We start from the raw sequence: 17,639 nt of genomic DNA, 5'->3' as shown, positions 1-17,639 counted from the left end.
GCCACAGCCGCGGCACGGGGCCAGCCTTCTCCCAGGGAAGAGCCAAACGTCCAGATCCTCTCCCGCAGACTCCTATTTTCAGCTCTGCATTTTCCCAGCTGTGCTTACAAATATCCGCGCAACCACTCACAGTAGCAAAGGATGAATTCTCCTACTTCCCCCTTTCACAGGGAAACGGGAAAATTGCTCCCTATTTACTTTAGTCCTGCTCTGACTTTGGAACTGAACAGAAGCGGGTGTTTGGTAAATAAGCTTAGACCCACTTTGTTTGAGGCAACCTGAAGCTGCTCAGTCCTTCAAATTATAGTGAATAATTACATCAAGTCCCTTTCAAGAGAAAATCAGTCAAGTTGTATTTTAAAACAAGACAACTGAATAGTACATTAAATTGCGAAGTTATGTTAAAAGCTAAACGAGCATTATTTAGCATTTAAGTGGTAAAACTTCAGCAGGAAGGTTGTCCTACTTGCATATCAGACTCAACAAGCGAACAAAAACCAGTTTGTCTTCTGGCATGTGTGCAGTTTTGTATCCTGCAGATATACAGAACCAACCGAGGCACTGAAAATCACATACTGAATTCAGTATTCCACCTGGAGTGTTTCATTAACAAGTTACATGTGTGAGAATAAAATGTAAAGTCAGCCAAGTTCCACAACATCCCATGTCTTTCAAGTGTTTTGTGGGAAAAAAAAAAAAAAAAGCATTGGGACAATATTAGCCTGGACAAGCCTCTGTGAGAGTGCAGATAGATTGGTCAGCTCAGACATCTGTGAGTAGCACTTGAAACAGTGCCAACATTTAATTTATGGAACTTAAATAACTCAGAGCTTGCCATTACAGTTATGCTCTCAAAAGCCATCATCTTTCCATGGCAGCAGGGAGAACGCTACATTTTCCACATTGAAATAAGACCAGGACAGTTAAGAAATTTCCCACAGACAAGACACTAACTCATGCTTGGAGAGAAAAAAAACAAACACACACACACACACACACACACACAGAGACACACACCCCCTCAAAAGTACGATTTCCTACTGATAAAAGTGAAGTTTAGGAGTACAGACGGGATCTACCTGTCTAAATCCTTGAAGGAAACGAGTCTGTGAAGACAAAAATCAGTTGAACTGACAGCATGCACTGGCCTTTGTCCATCAAATCAGTGCATCCAATCACGCTCTGCAATGAAGTCTCAGCACAGTTTCTGCATTTGACTCAATCCCAGTCTCTGTTCATATGCAGTTTGATACAGGTCAGTTAAAATACTGAACTAGATTTTACTTTAAAAATGCAGACTTTAAGCAGGATGGTAACCAATACTTAACAAAATCACAAGATAAAACCACTGAAGAAAACAAGCTGAAGTAGTAAAAATTCAGTGTTACAGCAGATGTGAATTTAGGTTACCTGACTTAAATCACAGATTTAAAAAAAAAAAAAAAAAAAAAAAATCTCTCCTATACATCTACCATTTCTCTCACCCTAAAGATCAGCACCCTCAGGAGCAGGGCTGGTTTGTGTATACTTAAAGAAGTACGTATATCTGGGGTGTTTCAAGACCCATCTAAGCCCATTAAAGGATTCTGAAAAGCAACTGCGAGAGTTATGAACTCCTGAAAGAATTTGGCGTAGTGCAGCTAGGTGTACCAGGAACCTCCTCCGAAAATTGAAGCAAGCCCTTGTCAAACAATCACAGTTCAGCCATAAACACAGCAACATTTTTGCTTGGCATGCTACAGCAGAAACTTTATTCAGTTCATTTTGAAAATATTTGCAACCAAAATTTATTTTTGTAAACTCACAGAAATAAGCTTTAACATATAGGCTGTATACAACTCAAATACAGGTAATACTTTTAGCAATAACTTACAGATACAAACTAATGATAAACTACAATTTCACAAAGAATTGTAAACATTTTGCACAATTGTCAGTCCTTTCTTTTAGGCAAAGTGCTCTTTTGATGACAAATAAATTAACACACACGTAACTATAGTGGACTACTTCCAGACAATACAAAAAGGTGTTTAATAAGGCTTGTAAACAATGTAATAGTTATTTATGCAGAATCCATAAAAGTGTCTTGCAGGCTAAATATACTTACATACCTGGGCAGCAAAAATGATCTTGAAAATGCTTTAGATGTTAAATAAAAAGTTAACATTAATATCTTTCCAATGGTATTTTTCATACACAATAAATGACTTAAGATTACATCCTTAATAGCTTATGTCCCTGACAAAGGAATTAGGTGTGACTTATTGGCAGTTGTGTCATTGAATGGGGTAGCAAAGGCTGGAGTCCAAGAGCTGTAGGTGAATGAGCTACAAAAACAGAAATATTTACTGGTCAACATCAGAAGTAGAAAAAGATGATGAACTAGTAAATCTCACTGGGTAACGACAGTCCCCCCGCCCCCAGCCACCGCAGCACGCTCTGCTTTCCCCATCCCAGCAGTCGCCCTCCTCCGCCCACAGCCCACCTCCCACCACTGATTGGGAGAAAAATAAGCTCAGGCCACACATGGCTCAGAGCCTAGTTCTCCCCAAACCTTCACAGTCTCTCCTGATCGCAGACACCAGCCAAAGCTGTTGACTTGCTGGGTCACAAGACAAAGACATAATTTTGCCCCCCAGGCTCCCCTCACCATGTGTTAGTGGGGGACCCTTCAGTTTCCAGTGAGATGCCGGATCGAGCTCCCCTATGGTCCTGGGGCAAGTCAGGGAGTGGGTGGTAAACAGTTCTCATTGAAATTACATATTATTAAAAAACAAGCCACGGATGTTCAAAAAAGTGTTTGATTTCTTATTACTAGTATTCATAGTCTGGAGGAAGCACAGAAAAGTGGTCTTCGTATCCAGATCTTCAGCTATGCTCTTGAAGAGGCACCCTTCTTAGTGAGGTGCAGATAGCAAGGACAGCATTCAGATAGTCTATAAAGAATACTAGAAATTAGAAATCCATTAAGTGTCTTTAATCGGCACTTGGTAAACTGTTCTTGCTAGGGTCACTAGTGATCTTACTTGGGCGTGCGAAGCCGTTACACCTACCATCCATATAGCTGTGCAGAGCAGTTAGCATGGTCCCGTCCTGGGGTACGTAGGCAGAGTATGCCATTTCCTCTAGCATGGGTGGAGACAGCCTGGAGGGCTGCACTGCTGTGACGGGAGCAGAAGATGAATGATTAGGACTAACATGCTTCTTATGGCGTGCTCTGCAATTTTGAAACCACACCTGAAAAGGGGAAAAAGTTTACATCATGTTAATAGATTGCATTCTGTTTAAACAGTAGCACAATAAAAACCTCAGCTTTCTAACTTCAGCTGAATTCAGTTAGTTAATTGAGCCTTTCACAGTCCTAATGAAGAAGTATTTGTCCTAAGCCTACACGGTGCCTCGAACAAGCGGGGCCGAGCCAAGAAAGCTCCCGCAGCGGCCAGCAGCCCAGACGGGAGAGGGGCTGCTGCCCTGGGCACCAAACAGGACACGGCGTCACCTGCCTCAGCACGGCTGACAGACAGGCAGGGATTTCACAGGACACCCCTTCGCCTTCTCACATGGAGAACTGCCCAGGCTTCCACTTTTTTAAGGCTTGACTGCAGCTGCGAGATGCCTCATTTCTACAGACACACTGTCAATCTTGCAGGCTAGAATGAGCTACAGGAACAGCAAACTTATTTTTATTTGTATAAATATATATATATTATTAAAAATTCATATTTATGTAGGAAAAGCACATGCATGTAATGTTTGCAGAGAGTTATCTTCAAGTAAAGATTGTAAGTTTGTGTTTCTCTCAGTTTTGGATGGCATGGGTATATATTTTAACTCCACTCTCTAGAGCGGATCACCAGAGATTTACTTACTCTAAACACGTCATACCACAGACCACTTTCACGAAGAGTGCAGGTCTTAAGAACAAGCTGTTGAAGTCAGAGATTTATATTTAGAAGAGCTCAGTGCCAATTCCTATTTTATTTAGGCTGAGAAGTTTCTTCCTGAAAGATTATTGATCCTCCAACACAAAGTGCAAGAGGCATACAGGAAGATTTCCAAATTAACATGTTCGTTCTAGACCTATTCCTGACTAAGGATGTTGTCTGAAGTTTTAAGGTAACTGCCAGATTAGATCTTTTTCCATCTCGGAATAACTGCATGGAGAGAGCTGTCATTAAGCATTTCCAATGGCCGAGTACCAGCCTCTGTTGTTCAAGTAACTTCACACCATTACCTGTATAACACGCCTGCTCAAGCCTGTTCTTTCTGCCAGTTTCTGAAGTGTTTGTGCATCTGGGTTGTTGTCCTGAGCAAACTGTGCTTGCATAACCTGAGAAGGCAAGATAAGAGATGGCAGAGTTTGTGTGTGCAGCCCTGCGAGCAGCAGCAGAGACTCCCCTCAGCCACCCTCCTATTCCTGGACTCTGTTTAGGAAACCGGCGTAACCAACAGACCCCAGACAGTCCCCAGCACATTGAGGGGAAACAAACAGTCCCCCAAGGCCAAAACACGAGCCCCTCACTATGCTTAACTGAACCCAGACATTTACCAGAAATGAAAGAAGTTAATCTCCTTGGCAGCAGTGCGAAACAGAGGAGGTTGCTGTGATTGTGTTACAAGGACTGTGGGACAAAATTCCCTGGCAAAGCAACTCCCACAGGCTTGAGAAAGAAAACGTCCGTAGCAGCAGACACAGTGCATAGAACGTCGATCCACCTCGACCCATCAGTCACCGCCTGCATCTTGCATTCCATGGGGCAGCTGAACCCCCTGCTCAGCCGCAGGGCAACGGGGAAGCCCTTTGTGCCTCATTTGCCTTTAAATGACCCGAGGAACACAGACACCCCACCCTGGCCGACCCGCGCTACGTAACTCTTTGGTTACGCTCATCTTTTTACAGAAAATGGAAGGCAAGTCATTCAGACATTAATCACTTTTTTTTCCTGAGGAAATAGATGTCAGCTTGGCCTGTGTCCTGAACAGTCTTAGGGCCTGCAGGAGTTTACCTTATTTAAGGAAGTAAGGCTTCATTTCTGCAGAGTGTCCTCAGCAACTTAGTGAACTGTAGTTTCTCGTTTCTGGATTTTGTCCCTTGATGGACTGAAAATTTTGCCTGGCTTCATCTCTGAAGATTCAGACTACTTCTCACATTCAGAAACGTTGGAACTATGTACTTTCCTACTGTTTCATACAAAGACATCAAAAAGCGAGGATATCCCTTTGCACGAGTTCTCCACGAGGGGTGTCACTACGTGCTGTCGCTCTGACAGTCACTTATCCCTCTGGAGCTTCTCTTTCGGGAAGCAAAGTCTGACACCAGCATCGAGGAGGGTTGCAGAATCAGGTGCACCGAGCAAGTGTTGTTAAATAACGAGAGGCCCTAAGGTCCCAAACACCCGCTGAAGTAGGTTACAATCTATTTAAAACAGAAAAAGAGAGGAACGTGGAAGCTCCACTGACAGCAAATGGGCAGAAACCCCGAATCCAGCTCCTGCCCTGATGGCTGGGTCTCGCTCCCCTTCAGCTACTGCTGGAAAATAAAGTTCCCTTTCGCAGAAGTTCAAGCCTGGTGTCCAGACCCCTTGCCAGGTTATTCCCAACTCGCCTATTTTGTATTAACACCACGTTCTGTCTCCAGTTACGGCTGAAATAGCAAACCAAGCTCTGAAGAGCCACATGCCATGCTGTATAGCACTGCTTAAATGCCTCACCTGTGTTATTATACCTCAACTTCAGTTTTTCTCAACCGCCCTCAACATGAACAAGAGGATGATGGGCCAACAAAACAGAACCCCGGCTGAGGCAGCAGAAAAGGAGTGGTGTAGTGGCCACATATGACCAGAAATTCAAAGCCATGTTGTAAAATGAAAGCAGGGATGCGTAGCTGGGATTAGGTAAAAAGCTGCAGCTTCCTCCCCACTACAGGCTGAAACCTCTAAATCCTGTCTCACCACTGCCCCCCTTCACGGGCAGCTGGCCCTCCCTGGTCCCAGTGATTTTCCCTAGAAAGTTAATTTAAGGAAGTGGTGATCCAGAGGGTGGAATAACTCATCTTCCAGGCAGTCCGGAGCTAACTCTTGCCAAGGTGGCAACACGACACGAAGGCTCGAAAGCAGAGCAGATGCCAGCCCCTTCAAGAGGGGGTTCGATTTGGTACTTCCTGGCTCCCACTGCCCTTAGCCCTGACCATGGGGAGGAATATAACGAGTGGTTGAGCTAGTACAGAGGGATGTTGGAAAGAAATAGTTCAGTAACACACATTCAAGAAAAAAATCGGACAGTATGAGAATTGCTGCCAAGTACTTCAAATGCACTTTCCCTGTACTTCACTCCACCTAGCTCTAGGAAAAAAGCACAATTTTTTTTTCCCTTAGATGTGCAGCATTATATAGGGAAGCTTGGTCTTGAAATACAACACCAAGATTATACTGACTTTAGTACATTTTTAACAAGCAAAGCTCAAAGACACCGTGAGGAAATTGGCACGTGAAGCATTTTGGAAGGGCTGGGAGAAGGGGAAGAAGAGAAGGAAGGAAAGCAAAGACAAGTCCCTGTTGATAGTCTCTCTTCCTGGTGTACAGAATTACAGCCAAGACCATAACATATGATCTAAAAGGCAAGAATTGAGGAGAACGTTTTTAGGAGGAAAGAGGGCAATCAAGAAATGAATGTGCAACTACTCCCCATCTTCTCTATGAACCAAAGCAAAACAAGACACAGCCACTGATGGAAGCGAACCTGGGTTCATGTGAATATAAACAGGAACCCACGTTTTGGGAACACAACTTTTGCAGCCCTTGTCACGCGCTATAACAACATTCAAACTTCCACCCTGTTCATGTCTTGAAGTCATGTACAGTGCCCATCTTCATGCAACTCTTCACATTACATAGTTCTAGAAATATTTTGTCTTTATTATGTGTAGCGATGTAAATGCCTGATAAAATAGATTTCATCGAGCAATCAAAATAGAACAACCTTTTTATTTCCACTCTGCGGAATTACTAGCTGCCCCCAGGGAAATAAAAAGCTTGAAGAGTAACTATTTCATATTAAACTGCTGAAGCTAACAAACAACTCCAGAAACATGCTGTGTCTTGATAGTTTATGAAATAGTTTAAAGCATGCAAGCTTTTTCTTTCCCTCCATATGCATCCGATTTCCTACCGGTTCAGCACCTACATCCTGCATAAACCTGAACTATGCAAGTTTTCAGCTCTGCCTCTACCTGGAGTTGATCTGCCGTGAAGCTGGTCCGAGCTCTTTTTGCTGGTTTTGGATGATTAACATCTTGTTCTGTTAGTAATGCTCCTTCCACGCTAATCCCATTACCTGAAGCATTAAAAAGAAAACAACACTGTCTGCTAAACATTCAAAATGATGTTATTCGTAAGTCAGACTGTCCTCCAACAATAACCAACAGTTATTCAGCCAGCTGAATTTCAACTTTAAAAAGTCCGTATTCTGTTCAAAGTTAAATTGATCTGGCACCATTACTCATTACACCCCAAACTACTCCCTTGTAAAGTGAGGGGAGGAATAGATCCAGCATGATGTTTGATCAACTAGATATGCTCTTGCTTTCTTTTTCCTTAGGATAGAAAACAAGTCATACAAACTTTAAAAAAAAAAAGAATTAAAACATCCAATAATTTGCACATTATTTTAATTCAAGAACCTGTGCTTCCAGCCTTAGTAAAGCTAGGTAATTACCTCTTAATAAGGAAGATGGAGTAAAACCCAACAATTTAATTAAATCTAAACCACAAACATAGATCTTCACAAAAGCAGCATGTTACCATTCTCAACTTCTCTTTTCAGATTGTCCAACATGCAGTCGTAATGTACTCTACAGAGGACCTTCTCCTCAACCAAGGCGAACTCCTCTCCAGTGGAGAGCTGCCTTTTGCAGGAGAAGCAGGCGAAGCAGGCCAAGTGGTAGACGTTGCCTTTCGCCCGCCGGACCCAGTCGGTGGAGTGGATGTGCCGCCCGCAGCGGGAGCAGCGCGTCCCGTACCGCCTGCAACGACAGCGGCAACCGCAGGGTGAGGGCTGGCCACCGGGGATGAGGGGACAGCACAGTTGTGTGCTCATTGCGAAAAAAATAATCAGCAAGTTTGTACCCGATAGCTTCGGCAAGACCACCCTGAACGACAAAAGTTAGCATGTTCATAAGGCAAGTGAAACATCTTAACTGCTACATGAATTCACAGCTCTTCATCTTTCCTTTTATAAAGATAATTACTCTTTAAAAAGCTGTGAGTGGGAGACAGAAACAGCTGACTGCGTGTTCAAAATTCTCCCAATTATTCAAATATATTTCCCATTACTGTAGTGGTAGTCTTGAGTTATTATATTTAGCTACATCATCCTTCACTAATCATTCAGTTCCCTTCAGCAGAAGAAGGGGGAAAACCTGTATCTTCCTAGTTGTTTCCTTAATTACCACCACATTATGATTTTAAAAGAAATTCAAATATCTGCAAGTATTTACTTTACTATGGTAGAATATTTCTCTTTGAAGAGGAAACTAGCCACCAAGATATGTAGATAAGAATTTGTCCTGAAAATCTTTGCAGGCTCCTAAGTTCTTTTTTTGAAGTCCCACAAAACTTTGTTTTTCCAGTTCATAGTATTCAGCCTGCTCCGTCCCTCTCACTGTCAGAACTGGCTGGACATAATCTATCCACCACACAGGTCAGAACCCCATAAGTAGTTTGGTCCGGGGAAGTATTAGCAATCACACCAAAATTTTTTGCTACTTTCTGGACTGAAGATTTATCGTCACGAGTACTTTCAATGCCAGCACAAATCAGTAATACTCTTCCTTACAGTATTAGACCTTAATCTTGAAGAATGCTTCAGGTTCTAAATCAAATTCACCACAGAAAGGTACAACTGCTGAAAGCTTCTTCTAAAGATCACAGGATTTATTCTGGGTTGGTTTTGTAGTCCCGTGTGACACCAGTGGGGTGCTAGTCCAAACCAGTGCCGCCTCGACCCCCCCTTGTCCTTGGGTAATGCCGATGGAGGGTACAATTACCCAAGCACACACAACAGCTTTACAGCCTCACTGCGGCAGCGACTGTGACCTACCTCCCCCCTTGGGCATACACAAATTGTTGTACACACGCAGTAGCTGTGCGTAACAATGGGGGGGGGGGGGGGGTAGGGGGGGCTCAGCAGCAGTTACACTGCACAGATTTGGGGCTTCCCAAGTGCCCCTGCAAGAAATGTCAGAGTTTAACTACCGAAAATAAACCCAGCAAATAAAACCCAAAGAGCCTAAAATCACATTTTGGTTGTGGCTGAAGTATAACGCGTTATCTAATAAAATGATACTACTGTATGATATACCTGAAATAATCGAGTTTGCAGAAGATATCTTTATCTTTGATGTAACAGCTGGTGTGCCTGCCTAGCGACGTTCTGCAGACGCTGCAGGAGAGACAGCGCACATGCCAGCAGAGGTCGTTTACCTGCGAACACACAAAAGAAAAACACCCCTCAACGTTTGTGCTACCGATATGACATTTCATATTTACAAAAACTATTTTTCCATCCATACAGACAAGGCCAGAAATTGCAGGTACCATGACTCACAGAAAATTTATCTTCAAGGCAAAACATTTTTCCTATAGAACTGCATGCATATTAAGGGTTAATTAATTTGATTGAGGTCTTCAGAATAAGCTTTCATGGGTTTATAATTAAAAGCACCAGAAGAGGAAGCGAGAGATTCAAGTTCCACGTAGATATTTCGTGCCCAGCTCTGTTCTCACAGCATTGGAGTCACAGAGCAAGTTTTGGCCTCACATGACCTGGGGAGGCAGCTACTTAGATACTTTTATTTCCTAGTCTGTAAAAAGTCCTGCCTAGCAAACTTTGCAAAGTGATTTGAAATTTTAAAATGCAAGTATTGAGGGGGAGAACAAAAAAAAAAAAAAAGGAAAAAGTCTGACAGAAAAAAAAAACCACCACGTCTTCATTTGCCAGGTTTCTGTTAAAGCAAAGTTAGTGAATGAGTGAGAGTTTCAGGACATCAGCAATTGTTTTAATAGCAAATTCAACAATTCTTTAACATGTACTAGCCATAGTGAAACCAGACATAGTCATGGAAAGCAGCAGAAATCAGCAGTTTTGAACACTTGCATATAATTTTGGGGCAAATAAATTGAGTGCAATTATTTTAATTTCTTCATTCCTATAAAGAGAACTCTGTCACGCAGACATTGTGCATCACACATCAGCTAAATAACTTCAGTAATTTGAAAACCCAAGACTCCCAGTGACTGTAAAAATTAAGTAATAACCCTCTGGATAATCCCATGCCGTGCAGGAGGAATTCTATAAACCAAACAATGACTAAGTTTAGATTTTTTTTAAATTTTTTTTTTTTAATTTTCTGAGCCAATTTCTCATCTAATAGCAAACAGCCCATACATGGCCTGTGGCAATGCTGCAGATCTGAGATAATCCAGGATGTGCCTTTCATCAGAACACTGCCAGACAAACCACAGAGAAAGCGAGGCACCGCGCCGACTCCAACGCTCGCCCCGGAATCGCCGTTTCAGTCACTCTTCAGGTTATAACATCACCCTTCGCAGCTGCCCAGCGCTCTCCCAACTGTTACCCTCGTTGGCAGCCGCCTTCCCCGACACCCACAAATTTACACCAGGCTGTAACGTGAAGCTGGTGATCAGGGCTGTCACCAAATTGATCCTCCCAAGTATTTCCCAAAGTATTTCCCTGCAGCGGCCCTGGGGCCGGAGGGAGCTGCCGAGTGGCCCGCTCCCCGGTGCGAAGGGTTGCCCGGTGGGGGCGAGAGGAGCCCACAGGCAGCGGGGCAACGCAAGAACTGGCGGTGAGCTGAGCTTTGTGTGGCTTTGTGTGGCAAAGCCGACATCCCAGCCACACAAAGCTCAGCTCACTGCCAGTTCTTTGGAGCCCGATGCTTTTCCGCAGAACAGGACATCAGCAGCTGGGATAGTTGTCCCATTTGGTGCCACCCACCTACATTCTTACTAATTTACAGGGCTGAAGGTGGAAGACACGCTGCTGCTGATGGGCGAGAGACGCCAGCTCACCAGCACAGATTCCCACCTCCCTCTGCCTACGCAGGAAGCAGCAACAGCGGATTTAAACTTAAGGCTAAATCGTTTAGAGGTCTTTTGCTTCGAGACACGCTACCCCAGTGGCTCAGACAGGAGACAGCAGCGATCAGTAAACGCGCTTCCGAAATGTCACTGGAGTTGGTGGGACGGGAAGCAAGTTCCAGTCAGCTCCGCTCCCAGTCCGACCGCACCATTCCTGTGCGAGCGCGGCCGGGATTTACTGGAACAAAAGGTGTAGAGCTGCCCCCCCCACACCTGCACCCACACTATTTTAAATGAACACCAACCCAGCGTACACCTCCCCTTGACCTCCTCGCCCCAGCTGAGATCTAAGCAAATTATCCAACGATCCCATCGGGACGTCTTCAGCGGCGTTACCCACCTTCCCTTTGCAGAATATGCAGCGCCTTTATTTAAGCCGCATCTAGTGGAATCCAGCGACTTCTAGCGCGACCCTCTAATCTCACTTTTTTTCAGGGCTGTAATACAGAAGGAAAATAGCCCCTCTGCCAGACACATTAAGGCTTTATGTTTAAAGTCACACGGTTGTGTTTGTTTTTAAGCGATCTCAGTCCTGAATGCTAAGGCCAGCAAACTACCCGGCAACCACACAGCACGTTTCCTCCCCAGACGTTACTAGACCGCCTTTTACAAGAATAACTTATTTCTGTATTTCTCAAGAGGCGCTTTTTGCTTCGAGATTCGCAACATCGCACTAGAAGATCTGTTTCAGCTAATAACAAATTGGCCGCACCGCTTCCCCGGCGGCGTGAGGTACGGCAGGGGGGTCACCCACGGCCCGAACCACCAGCTTCTCTTCCCCACTCTGTCCCGCAGCGCATCCCCGCAGCGCATCTCCCGCGCAAGCGGCAATTCCGTTCTGCTCCGGGGCCCGAATCTCGCCGACCCGCACGCAGCTAACGCCTCGCTTTTGACCGCTCCCGTTTCGGCAGCGACTCCGCTCGCAGCCGAGGGACAGGCGGCGGGACGGGCGGTCAGTCGCGACAGCCCGAGCGGCCGCGGCGACGGACGGCGGGGTCGGGGAGTTTCCTCGGAGCCGCTGGGCTCGGCTCCCCGGGGGCTCTCCCGGGCGGCCCGGGCACCAGCCGCCCCGCCGGGGAGACGCCGCCGCCGGCCCCGCCGCCGACGGGCAGCGGGCTGGCGGCTCTTACCTTCAGCAGGTACTTGTCCACGATCTCCAGGCCGCAGCTGCTGCACACGCACTTGCCGGGGGCGCAGCCGGAGCCCGAGGCCATGGACCGCGGCGAGGAGGAGGGCGAGAGGGCGGCGGAAGAAGAGCAGGAGTCCTCGTCGGCCGCTGCGGGGCTCGCCTGCGGGAGCGCACGGGAGAGCGCGGTGAGCGCCGGCGCCGACGGCAGCCGCCCGCCCGCACCGGCGGCGCCGGGGGTCGCCGGCCCGGGAGCCGCCACCTACGGGGCCCCTCGCCGGGGCCTCCCGCGGCGGGGGCCGGCGCTTCCCCGCGGAGCCGAGCGGAGGGGCCGCGGCCGGGGCCTCCGGACGCGAGCGGGGAGCGACGGAACCGCTAGAGCGGCGGCCGCCCCGCACCGGGCACCGGCGCCGCGCCCGCCCCCTCCCCGCCGCCCCGCACACCTTCTCCGAGGGGCCGCCCAGCGCGGGCAGGTCCTTGTCCTCCAGCCTGCAGACGAACATCGGGTCGCTCTTCCAATACATGGCCCTGCCCTACCGCATACCAGCCCTGCGGGGCGGCCCCGGGACCCCGCGCCCGCTCCTCTGCGCTCAGCGCCTGCAGGAAAAAAGTTTTGTTTTGGAGCGGGTGGCCCCGCCTCGCTGGCCTCACCTCCTGCGCAAAACCCGCCTTCCCAGCCCGGCGGGAGCGCTACCCCGCCAGCGAGCCCGCGCCCGGTTTTGTGCGGGGGGCGGGAGGGGGGGCGGGGGGGACGGGACGACGACACCCCCGACGGCAACACAACAACAACAAAAAAAAAAAACGGCAACGAAAAAAAACCCCGGAGGATCCCTCCCCCCCGTTTGTCTCCACCGTTTGCCGCCGCTTCCCCCCGCCGCCCCAGCCTCAGCAAAGATCGGAGTTACGTCCCCGAATTAGCGAGGGAGACGAACGCGGCGGAACGCGGGGGTACGTGCGGACGGGAAAGGGCTTTCGGCGCCGAACCCCGAGCCCCCGCCGCGCTCCCGGAGCTCCCCGGCAGCTCCCAAATCCGCCCGCCGCCGCGCTCGCTCGCGCCTCCGAGATCCCACGATAAAAACCTTTCTCGTTAACCTAGAAAAGGAGCATCGGAGCTGCCCGAAGGCGGCGGCGTTACTCCGGTTCCGAAACCGAGCCCGAAAGACCACGGATGTTGCTAATTAGCAGCGGCGCCTCGGGTCGCGGCGCGGACGGAGGGTGCTGGGAGCCGGCTGCCCGCAGCCCCCCGCAAAACTCAGAAACGCCTCCGAGCGGAGGGGCCGGGGGCGCCGGGTCGCTTCTCCCGCGGTCACGAACCCCGCCCGCGGAGCCCCCTCACCCCAACCGCCGCTGCCGGGCCCGGGACAGGGCAGCGGAGCAGAGCGGCAGCTCCTCCGTCGCAGGTGAGGTAAATAACGGGGGTGTCTGCTTCTCGGCACGTATTTAACTAGCCAGGTGTTTTTAATTAAACTTGTCGTTGTGTTTCCGTCTTTCCCCCCTCTCTTCGTTCCAGCCCCGCCTGACGACAGACGCGGGACGCGTCGCGGAGCCTCGGTAAAGCGATGAGCCGATTGCCCGTACGGGTAGAAACGTGACGAGTTTGATAAAAGGGAATTCTGCTGTTGAGGAGCCGTACGAAAGGAGAAACCCCGTGTTCTTCTCCCCCTAAAAATTGCGATCGTTGTTTCAAATCCCGGGACCCGATCCTGCAGGACCGTAACTGAACGAGTGGCGGTGCCGCGCCCCGGTAAACCCGGGACGTCCCCGTCAGTCACTCGTTTGTCCAGCGCTAAAACGGACCTAACCCTGGACAGACCCTCGCTTAAGTCCGGTCCCCGTGTCGCCAACAGCCGCTGCCGCGCCGAGGCAAGCAGCGTCTGGGGTTATTTTCTGGCGCGACCCGCAGCCGGCCCGGCCCGGCCCAGAACGGGGGCGGCGGGCGGGGTGCGCTCCCGCTCCCCCCCTCGGGCCGGAGCCCCGAGCGGCCCCAGGAGGACGCGGGACCCGGCCGGCCCCCGGATGCCCCGGTCCCGCCCGCTGGCCCGGCGGCGGCTTTCGGGCCGAGGTCCCGCGGGCGCCGGGCCCGTTTGCGCGCGCCCTGCGGGGCTACCCGCCCCGGGAGCCGACCGCGTCCCGGGCACCCACCCCTCACCCGGGGACGGCGCAGCGGGGCCTCCCGCTCCCGGCCCGGGGACCGCGCACCGGGGCCGCCCCGTCGCCGTCCGAGCGCCGCAGCGGCCGGCGCGGCCCCGGGGGCTCCGGCGGGGCGAGCGCGCGTCCGCGGAGAGCTCGGCCGGAGCCGCGGCCGGCACGGAGCCCGCCGGGGCTCCCTCCCCCGCGCTCGACACCATCAGGGGTACGACAGGAGAGCTACCGTCTGTCCTCGGCGGCGCGACAGAGAGCGAGGAGCTGCGGGGGGAGCTGCGCCGGGAGGAGCGGGCAGACCCGCCGGGAGCAGAGCCCTCGGTAAGCCCGGGACGAGGAGACCTGTCCCGCTGCGCGGTGCGGAGCGGCGGCGCGTGCGTTGCGGGTCGGTCCTCGTCCTGCGCTGTCAGCGGGTTCGTTCAGGCGGTTCGCGGCGCTTCACGGAGGGCTGCCTGTCGGTTTCGATGAGGTAACTCCCCCTCTGTACGCATACGGCTTTTTTCTCTCAAAAATACAGCGGTAGGAGCCCACAAAGTCAATCCGCACGTCGTTCCTCACGGCGACTGTGACCGTGCAGCGGTCATAAAGCGGGTGTCGCGGGAAAAACGGCGCACAAGAGATTGCCCGGTATTTCTTATTATTTTCGGAGCCCGGCGACGAGCGGGCGCGGCGGGCAGCCACCGGTGCACTGCCGGCCAGGGAACGGCGGCCCCCCGGGCGCCCAGCTCCCCACCCGGCCGCCGTCCCCGCCGCTCCCCGCCTCGGCACCGGGGTCGCCTCGGGGGGTCCCGCCGCCCCTCCCCGCCGCCGTGTGCTCCCCGAGGAGCGGAGGGCAGGCCGCCGGGCACGCCGTTCCCCTGCGGGGGTCCGGGGCCTCCCCGGGGGGGCTGCGCGGAGCCGGGAGCTGGGTCCGGTGGCCCCGGGGGGCAGGAGGACAAGGCGCCCCGGGAACCGGCGCGGAGTTATTGCTACGGCCGGGGGTGCTTCGCAAGAGGTGAGCGGTTTTGCCGAGCTATTGGAGACACGTTATTCCCGAGAAGAGGTCAGAAACGCTATAGTGTGTACAGGGTGGAAAGCGTGCGGGCTCCGCTTGTGCTGCGCGGGTGCGCTGTTATCACCTCTCTCCAAAGTCCAGTCTAAATGTCATCGTTTCGGTTACACGCTCTCGATCTTTTAGTGAGTATTCCCAGCACCCTTTTTTTTGAGGAGATGAAAACGCGGAGACACGCAGGCTTCAGGGAAATTCCGATTTCTGCGCTCCCTCGTCTCCCGGCCTCCAGGCGCACCGGAGGGATGCTCGGCTCAGACGCTGCTCTAATCCCGCCGCTCCTCGCCCCGCCGGCTCCGCGCCCGGGCCGCCGGGCCCTGCGGACGGACCCCGGGGCGGGGGAAGGGGAGGCTGCTGGGGGCGGGCAGGGCGGCCCCGGCCCGGTCCTGTCGAGGCTGAGAGCGGAGCGGGGCCTCCCCCGGGACCCTTCGCCGGGGGGGGGGCCCGCGTCTGGTTCCGATTCCTCGCTCTCCCGAGTAACGCGAGGATGCGTGTGGGCGGGAGCGTTAATCGGTCGCACCTAGGGGAGATCTCTCACGTACGTGACAGTAAGGCACAGCACGAAGAAATTACCGGACGCGGAGAGTTAGGGCTGATTTAACGAGAGGGGGTCGGCGTGTAGACTTCTCCGAGCCCGCACCGTGGTGCGAGCGCCGGCGGCCGGACGCTGCTGCCCGGGGGCCGCTCCGGCCGAGCGGGTTCTGCCGCCGCCGCAGGGGCTGCTGAGGAGCCGAGACCCGCGTTGTGGGCAGCTTCCGAAAAACGGGCGCTGGGACTCGGCCCGCCCGTCCCCGGCTGGTCCCGCCGGGCTCCCCCGGCGCCGCGCCCTTCCCGGCTGTGCCCGGGGCGTTCGGCGACCGGCGGGACGCGGCGGGGCGGGCGCTCGGGTCGCGGCGCCTCGCTCGGCTCTCGGGGGCGGCGGGGAGGCGCGGAGCCGGCGCTGGAGCCGCTCCCCTCCCGCCCCCCGCCGCATCCCTTCCCGCATCCCCCCCCCCCCCCCCCCGCACCGCCGTCCCCAGCGATCCCGCCGTTCTCCCGGGCCCCCGCTGCGGGGCCCGCGGGTGCCCGCCGCCCGTTCCTGGTATGTGCCCTGCAGGGCTCGGGCTGGGGGTGCGGGGGCCGTCCGCATTCCGCGGTCTCGCCTCCCCCGCTGGCTGACGGACCGCCGGGTGTCGGGGGGAGTTCGGGCGCTGCGGGGCGACGCGGGGGCCCCAGCGGTCCCCTCCTCGTGCGACTGCGGGGCCGTGCGGTCGCCTCCCTTGCCAGCAGCGGTCTGGCAGGAGAAACGGCTCGGAGGGGACAGAGTGACAGCTACTGCGGGACCAAGTTCATCTCCCCGCGCGTTCCCCTCTCATCTCAGCCGTCTCCTTACACGCACTTCTGCCGGTATCCCGAGGTTTTCCATCTGTGGACCGCGGCGTCCTGCGCTGTGCGGCCTCTGCGGGCCCTGGAACACATGCAGGGACATCAGGCCAGCACTCTCGGGCTTGCTCCCTGCGAGTTTGTATCCCCACTGCCTCCAGCCACCGGTAAAAGCTGCAGAGTTTGGACTAGCCCTGAATTCTTGTTTCTGGGCTCGTTTAACGACAAGTAAACGAACCCAGTCTCTTACCAATGAGTTGTTTTCCAAATCAGTGCAATGCACTTTTCTTGGGCCAGGCTGTCTGTCTCCACTGTGTGGGTCCAGGGTCTTCCAAAGCTGCACACATGTGGCTTTTGTTCATGGCAGTTCCAGTGTGGAGCTCCGTGTTGCTTAACTGTGAATGACCAGATCAGTCAGAGGGGAAGTTTCTATTTCCTAATTGGATTTCTGAGCCAGTGGTTCCCTCACCAACACCCAGAACTTGATGCAATTTGCCTTTTTTTTTTTTTTTTCTTTTTCCCCTACAGGAAAAAAAACTGAGAGCTGAAAGGGGGGGAGGCAGAGGCCAAGAAGGGAGTTAGTGGGATGCAGCCCTGGATCTTTTTAGAGCACTGGCCCTTGCACTGCAGGAGGAAGTGGAGGGAATAATTTCGGCACCCCAGTGTGTAACTGCAATAATTTTGCTTCATTTACTCAGATCTACTTATTTCACCCCTTGATCCCTGCACTATGAACTGACTGTCTAGACGGAACCTGTGCGTGTTCGAATGAAGTGTTACATCTATGCGTTCCTGAAATCGCGGC

General features: G+C 52.2%; 1 protein-coding gene across 2 annotated transcripts; it reads right to left on the bottom strand.

Moving 5' to 3' along the window:
• Positions 1 to 1,730: 1,730 nt before the first annotated feature.
• Positions 1,731 to 12,870, bottom strand: LHX8 (LIM homeobox 8). Of its 2 annotated transcripts, XM_074152216.1 has the most exons (9): positions 12,674 to 12,806; positions 12,549 to 12,555; positions 12,287 to 12,440; positions 9,358 to 9,479; positions 7,800 to 8,020; positions 7,229 to 7,332; positions 4,235 to 4,330; positions 3,054 to 3,237; positions 2,251 to 2,327 (listed from the first exon to the last, which is right to left on the bottom strand). In XM_074152216.1, exons 1-9 carry the CDS (start codon positions 12,804 to 12,806, stop codon positions 2,251 to 2,253), a joined length of 1,098 nt encoding a protein of 365 aa, XP_074008317.1. The 2 variants fall into 2 exon arrangements, with proteins under 2 accessions (XP_074008318.1, XP_074008317.1); XM_074152217.1 differs by lacking the exon at positions 12,549 to 12,555 and having other exon boundaries at positions 1,731 to 2,327; positions 12,287 to 12,445; positions 12,726 to 12,870.
• Positions 12,871 to 17,639: the final 4,769 nt, after the last annotated feature.

The sequence above is a fragment of the Numenius arquata genome, chromosome 8, assembly GCF_964106895.1.
Source record: "Numenius arquata chromosome 8, bNumArq3.hap1.1, whole genome shotgun sequence".
NCBI lineage: Eukaryota > Metazoa > Chordata > Aves > Charadriiformes > Scolopacidae > Numenius > Numenius arquata.
This window is presented reverse-complemented; position numbering and strand designations above follow the sequence as displayed.